This window comes from Glossina fuscipes, unplaced genomic scaffold (assembly GCF_014805625.2).
Source record: "Glossina fuscipes isolate IAEA_lab_2018 unplaced genomic scaffold, Yale_Gfus_2 114, whole genome shotgun sequence".
In the NCBI taxonomy this organism is placed as follows: Eukaryota; Metazoa; Arthropoda; class Insecta; order Diptera; family Glossinidae; genus Glossina; species Glossina fuscipes.
Genome location: NW_023998457.1, coordinates 2,658,842 through 2,666,761, shown reverse-complemented (window position 1 = coordinate 2,666,761; position 7,920 = coordinate 2,658,842). Strand labels below are relative to the sequence as shown.

Below are 7,920 nucleotides of genomic sequence, written 5' to 3'. Positions count from 1 at the left end.
CTGTTGGTAATCCATATCAAGCATATTTGCTTACTTGCATACCTATAGTAGTCCTAGTGGCCCATATTAGGCTACGTTATACTGCTAGCGGTCTATAACGTTCTTTATAATATATTAACTAAAACATATGCCACTGTATAATACTGTTGGTGGTCCACATCAATAATATTTGCTTACTTGCATACCTACAACACCAAGTGGCCCATATTGCGCTATGTAATACTTTTAGTGATCGATATCGAATTTTGCAACACATATGCCTCATATCCTCCTATATAAAGCTTGACATCGCAATTATGCAACGTCACAGTATAACAGTTTTATTACTGCTAGTGTTCAATATTGCACGCCTCATATCCTCGATAGGTTAGTGTTTCGTCTGTCCGCATATTCGGTAAGCGGCAAGTACGTGCAAGGAATGTCCGTGAACAATGATGTAGAACCCCTTCCACATCTGACGAAGTAGTTAGTTCAGCTAAGATACATGCGCATGACTCATAGGCCTGCATTCCTTTTATAGTGGCATTGCAAGGTTGCCCTAAACTTTATTTCGATAACAGGTTTAGATACAAAAGGACACAGGTGGACTTACATTGATTAAATTGGTGTAATGGTGCAACAACACTAGTCTAGGAGCACATATTGTGCTTACAATGGCCAAGTAAAGTAATGATTAATCTGAGTCTTTGAGCGCATGCTTGGTGTTGTCTGTGGTCTCATTAAGAAGAAGGGAAGAAAACGGAAAGAGTTTGTGCCTCGACTCTCTATCTTTCACTTAGAAAAACAGGTGTTCCCTAGTCGAGGTGCTCCAAGCTCATCATTCGTTATGTCAACTTAATGCTACGACATAAACGAGCTTGTGCCAGCGCTTCTCGCACCGAGACAAGGAAAATGTGATGTCAAAACGAGGAGCGACTATAACTCCTCACATTGACGTATTGGCAGAGTTCGAATTCGAGCGCGCTCTACTAAGCGAAAAAACTTCAGGATAACTTCCTTTGGCAAATTTACGTTTCAAGTCAAATAAAAAAATTTGATTCGCTCCTGAATGTTTAAAGAATTATTGAAATGACAAATACACACCGTGCACTTACTTACGAGTAAAAGACGGACAACTGCAATGTACTAAAATTAGTTAAGGAACTTATATTAATGAAGATTGGCGGCCATATCCTGACAGTGCGACCTTTCACTACTCATCAGAGAGAAAAGGTGTTATCTTGACTCAGCGTCAGCATCCTGGAGTGATAATCCCGTAAAAATTTTCTTTTGTAAGCAAAATAGTTAGGTCAAAAAAGGAAAAAAAATATTTATGATTGCCTTGTGCAAATGTGTATATTCACAGCCATAAAAGATCCCTGAATATATTATCTAATTGGAATGGTAAAATTAATGTAATCCATGGCCTCTGTTTTGATCCAATATATTTGATTTTTTTTTTTTTTTTTTTTTGGTAAGATGATAAGTGCTAACTAGGTAAGTGTTAAGTAAGGCATTGTAACGAGTTAACCATAAAATATTGTAGGAAAACACTTGTTTGCCCTTTTCAAGAGTCTTCACAATTTTACACTTTCATAACAACTGTTAGCTGTATCTACAATGTGAGTGTGTGTGTGTGTGTTCAAATCGTAAAACAACAGCAGGAAAAGTGTGCGTTAAAAAAACATCTCCCATAAAGTGAATTTCTAAATAAAATTTTCTTATACTTATGGCCTGGCCTGCTGTGCCTTCATTGCAGCAAATGTATATATATGTATATATATCTAAAAATACAATTTGATTCACTTGCCCTCTATTGCTTATGAGTTTTACCTCGTAATTTGCTTGTTAAGTAACTAAATGCATAAATGTTAACGCCCACAATTAAATTAGTAATTAAGCATTAATTTATTATTTTGATAATTTCCTTCGCTTCTTCTGTGTTTTTATTCCTTATTTTTGTTCGGCTCGTTTAATCTTGCCATTGCCAATTCTTGACGTTTACACACGTGCCAACAAATAAATTTCACTTGCTTGAACTAGAAAGCAGAAGTTAACAAAAAAAAAAAACGTTTATCTATTCGTATCAAGCCGATTATGCGATTAAAACCGGAAGCTATTTGTTGACAGATTGAAATATTATTCTCAATAAATTTACAATATTTCTCTGGTGGGCTAAAAATCAATTAATTTTTTAGATAAATAAAATGTTTCATTAAATTGACTGAGTTGCCTTACCATTTACCCGGTGTCATCAACAATAATAAGAAGTCAGAAGTTTTAAATGTGTAAAGATGTTACTTCCAGAATTAAGAATTGGATTTCTTTCTACTTTTCCCTGAAAAGCAGTAAGCAACTCTGACGTTTAGTTCATTTTTGCTACGACAACAACCAGAACATACTTTAGCATATTTGCCAATTTTGAATTAAATTAGACAAGTGAGAACACTATAGCTGAGCCCAAGCCACCATTAAATACGCTGCAGTATCGCAGAATTATTCAAATAAAGATTTTTCAAAATAAGATGTTTTAAGGCAAGTAATCCATCCCAATATCCGGTCCCGGGCTGAACAGAGCTTGTTCTTGGGCCAAACCACGCAAATTTCATGAAAATATCTCAAAAATTGCGAGCCGTGGCTTCAATACAACAATACATACACAGACATAAGATAGGCAGAGGGACAGATATCCAATAGACAGACGGACAAATATCAGAAGAGCAAACGAACAGACCTCATAAGGACAGACGGACAGAGATTGATTCAAAAAATGATATTGAATCGGTTGGTATTACCCAAGGTGAGTCTATCGCAAGTCCTTCTGAGGGTTCCATAAATGAGCGCAAGCTTAATATACCCTTGTACTACAAGTGATGTAGGCCACAACTTACGAGCTTGCGAATGCAAATAAAAATAACGCCGAGAAAACAACGCCTCGTGCTGTGAATCCGTGGTAGTTTATATCATCTACGTTGGATGAAAGTATCGAAAAAATTAACAAATAAGAATATTATATTTGGTTGTGATTGAGTCTTTTTTATCTGTCACCACTTAATATGCAGTCATTGGTTAGTAACATGTAGAGTTTGTATGGTCTCTGATGGTTCTTTCTGGGTGCTGCAAATGCATTGACTAAATGAAAACATCCCTTATCTTTCGATGATTGATATAAAAAGCAATATAAACTAATAACCGCTATGTAAATGCACATCTTCATGCTGGTTATAATATAGAAAAAGAGCAAACGCAGGAAAAATTGCATAAGACCCATAAAAATTTTCCAAAGTGATCGCAAAAATTGATGCGAAAATGGAATTGAATTTTTTCTTAAAATTCTCAGCGGAATGCAATATCGTAGGAGTAATCATAGCACTGGCCTTCTCCCTTGTCCACAGCCAACTTCGGACGGATTTAAAAACGATAAGTAAAGAAAAGTTTCCTGAAAGATTTTCAGACTGAAAGTTAGCTTGACGAAGCTGAAAGACGAGAAGAAGGAGAAGAAGAAGTGGTCCACAAAAGTTGGGAAGCGAATAGTAAATTACCGAACAATTCTTAACGACAGGCTTGCAACGTTGATGTTGGCATAAGCTTCTTACTTCTTCAAGCTTAACGAGCTTTGGTTTTTTGCAAAGGTATTCTGAAAGGACGAGACGTATAATAGACAAATAAGATAAAAGTCAAATCCTATAATAAGTTCGCAAAGAGAGCTTCCTGTAGGTTTACCCAATAGAAAGGACTGAACTGAGGAAATATTTGGCTTGACTAGCTTTGTTTTTTTTTTTTTCTAAGAAACTCTTAAAGGACGGGACGAACAGTAAAATAAGATAAAAACTTAATCCCTTACCAAGTGCAAAGAGCACTTCCCTTCGATTTTATCAGTGGGAAAGACTGAATATGACAAGACTGGCTTTACTAGCTTCGGGTCTTTTCAGAACAACCCGCAAAAAGGACGAGACGACTAGTAGGCCTAAAAGATAAAAACCAAATCCGATGTTCGGACAAGACAAAGGAGCCTTCCTGTAGAGTGTTCCAATAAGAAAGATAGAATGTATAATATCGAAACACTATTTTAGGCTAATTGGCCCCTAAATATTGAAGATTAATAATTACTTTTTAGGATAATTAAAAAAAACTTTCGTTGGTGTTTTTTTTTGTTTTTGTCAAAGCAAAAATCCTATTAAAAAGTTTTCTATATGAAAATGTTGGAGAGCGCGGATATATTATATTAATTTTATTTCTTATTTATTCATAGACCGTATTATACGTTCATTCATTTCATTCATGCATTATTTACAACAGAACAAAATGAAAAAAATGCCATAAATTCAATCCTTTAAAGCGTTTAATTTAGTTATTTAATGAATGTGGCTAAGTTATGGGCGCATATTACTAGGATTGCAGAATGAATATTGCTTAGCCCTCCTTTGCTCTCTCTCTCTTTTTTCTTGCATTCATTTTTCATGCAACTACTGCTATTGGTATAATTTCATAAAAACAAAAAGAAAAACGAAAAAAAAAGAATTTAATTTCTAGGGCAACACTTGGCCTGATATGCTTAAGTTGTTTTAGGTCTCGTTTTTTTTTTTTTTTTTTTGCTGCTGTCTTATGAAAATATCTTTCATTTTCAATTTCGTTTGCATTTTTCAGAATGTGAATAAGTTTCTGTATGCATTGTATGTAGCGTTTGCAGAAAGCTTTTTTTTTTTTTTGTAAAGCCTTTAAATCATCAAGGCAATGGTTTATTTGAACGGACATAGTGAACATATTGCGCTTATTGCCTTGGACATGTATACACTTTTTTGTATTTATGTAAATTCTTGTATATTTGGTAATTTATACAAGTCGTGCAATGCGTATCCAATGCGACATTTCATGTTCAATCGCTTTTTTACAGTTATAAAATACTGTCAGTAAATGTTGACCAGAAAATTTCAACATTAGTAGCATGTAGAGCCGCTTAGCCAGTTACTAGCTGCTTATTCCGATTCATTTTTTTTCCTTTTTTTTGTGTAATTAACGGCATAATTACATTTTTTCAATGTTTGCAAAAACTCTCAAAAGAAAAAAAAAAAAAGAAAGAAAATTAAAATCGTTTAACACCCATCGCCGTTTAATCCAAAAAAACACAAAAAAAGTAAAAGAACAAAATTCTCATACACTACAATATGGAGTAGACGCTATCAATTTCTTCTTTTACATGGGGGCTTTGTAGGCACGTCCAATTCCAAATTTTTTTCCAAATTTTTTTGGCGATATCTTCATTTTCACTAGCGGGAAAATGTTTACCACAAATACTGCGAAGTTACGCAAACAGACAGATGGACAGACGGACATGTTCAGGTGCATTCAAGAGTTGTAACTGGCCAAGAATTTGTATATTTTATGGGGTTTTTAAAGCTTCTTTCTGCGTGTTAAATTTTGATACATTATAATGTTGGGTAGGCGTGGTCAAATTTTTGCATTTTTGTGCACAAACGCTGCAGCATAGCTCATAGAGTATGCGTTCAATTTTTTCCACATCTATTCGCTTTCGTTTATGAATAATGAGCAAAAACCAATTTCTCATTCCGTTTGAAAAACAAAGGCGTTCTTAGTTTATGTGGTGCTGTGGGCGTGTTCTTCTTTCCAATTTTTCTGCCAAATTTCAAGTCGATAGCTTCATTTTTGCGGCTAAGAAAATGTTTATAACAGACATTACACGGACGGACAGACGGACGGTGACATTCGATTGCAGCATGGTTCCAAAAAGGAACTCCCTTCATATATATCTTACATCGTATATCGTATGAAGAAGAAGGACACCATATGTGTCTTTCGCCGAATTTTTTCGTGCTCACTGCCGACTTATGTGTCATTTTCGAGACAACATGAAACGAAAGAGAATGAAACGACTCTATTCACTACAAATATATCTTATGTCTAAAAAGAAATAAAAAGTTGTAGCGATATTTGGTTGCAGAATGGTTCCAAAACGAAGGCGTTCACTTCATGCATACCTAATATTGCATGTCGTATGAAGAAGAGGGAATTCATGTGAGACTCTAGTGGAACAGGTAGTCCCTACCAACTTACGCACTACATTCGAAAGGACTGTTTATTTTGAATATAGCTTATATCGCTAATTGTGTAAAATAAACATAAAAAAGTTGTCGTTGGCCGAATCCTTCAGCATCCACCGCCAACTTTTGTACCGATGTACGATTGCGGAATAAATCCGTAGTTACTAATACCTTATATCGTAGAAGACGAAGAAGACAATCATATAGATCTCTGGTCGAATAACCACCACGAACTTGGGTACCACATTTGAGTGCTTAATAAGGTGAAAGAAGCGTTCACTTAAAATATATCCTACATATCCTATATTGTATAAAAAAATTAAAAAAATTTGTATTCGTCTTTGGTCTAATTTTTTGCAAACTCATTACTAGCTTTTCAATGACATTAAATTTCAAAATGATACCAAACAACTGTTCATTTCACATGTACCTTGGACCTTGTGCCCGATCTCCGACCGAGAGCCATTTATTATCCTGTTAAAGAATAAAAAATTTCAACAGATTGAAGAGCGCTTTCATATCGTAATTTGAACGTAACTTTACCTGATTTTTTTAATATGAAAACATGCAACGCTGTGCCTCTTACGAGAATAATGGGAAAAATTGAAATTGAGTTTAAAAGAGTGCGTATCTAAGGGAGTGGTTAAGGAAAAAAAAAAGAAAAAAAAAAAAAAACGAAGCAACCAGGCAAAAAATTATATTAAATATATAAAATATTGAAGCAAGCCTTGACTTTTATTTTATTTTTACATATTCAATCAATCGATTAAAGAAAAGATCGCATTATGTCGCTTGTGCCATTATTTGCTGAGTTGACTTATAATCCCAACAGCGGAATTGAACAATTATTATTGAAAGATAATTCAGATGTGGATGTCCATCCAATTAACGCTTTGCGCCGTGGTCGCCGTCACAGAGTGCGTTATACACCTTACAAGCCATCATTAAGGAATGCTCGCGTTAAAGATGAGAAAAATTCTTCCAACATTCCAGCCATCCAGATGTTTATGGATATGCCTGAATTTAAATTCAATGAATTGAGTGTAAAAGTAGTCGATCAAACTTTCGCCATAGGCGGGAAGCATAAGGAACGCGGGGACGATCACGACTTCATTCAAAAGCAAGTTGCCCAAGGGTTATAAGCCCAAAGATGTCATTCCCATTATATCGCTTGATGGAACACTTATAATTAAGGCGCCACCACCACCACCACCTAAGATAACAAAAATCGCTAATGAACACCTTATAGGGATTCATCAGACCGGCCCAGCTCATTCGAGCGAAGAACAACCAAAATCGACAAAAATTAGGACCCTCTTAATGGCGAGCAAAATACTAAATAAACGAATGACATCACTACTGGCCATCATCAGAATTCATTACAAGCATTATATGAACATAAAACATTATATCTTTTACATATATATTTTTGATTTCGAACTATATAAAAATACAAAGAAAAAAAAACCTTCAAAAGATAAGCAAATATTCATTTGTTAAGACAGGAAAAATTTTGATTCAATTCAGAACTGATAACTAAATTATCAAATACAATATGCACAGCTCTTCAAAACAGCCCCGTTTCAGATTTTGTCATTGATTGGGTCCTTCCTCCTTGCTAGACTGTGAAGCACATTTTTCAGGGTTAACTTTTCAAATAAAAACGGAAACGTCGCCAGGCAAGGCCGGCATTTAAATACCCTACGCCACATTGTCTAGCGCAAATCTTCCACACACTTCAAATTTTTTCCGCTTTACAAAGGGATCAATTTGCGTGAAAATCCTTATTAGGGTATTATCCAAAAGTAGGCCGAGATGGTCCAAATTTGATGCATTTGAGTGTTAAATTACTATTATGATATAATTTTCATGATAAACCAGT

General features: G+C 35.0%; 2 protein-coding genes across 2 annotated transcripts in view; both read left to right on the top strand.

Moving 5' to 3' along the window:
* The window catches only part of LOC119640058 (extracellular sulfatase SULF-1 homolog), an 81,455-nt gene that overhangs the window by 44,236 nt on the left and 29,299 nt on the right, over nt 1–7,920 (top strand). The window lies entirely within an intron of this gene.
* Nucleotides 6,598–7,292, top strand: LOC119640059 (heat shock protein 27-like). The gene is made up of 2 exons (XM_038037834.1): nt 6,598–6,661; nt 6,811–7,292. The coding sequence occupies exon 2, from the start codon at nt 6,824–6,826 to the stop codon at nt 7,178–7,180; it is 357 nt and encodes a 118-aa protein (XP_037893762.1). The 5' UTR covers nt 6,598–6,661; nt 6,811–6,823; the 3' UTR covers nt 7,181–7,292.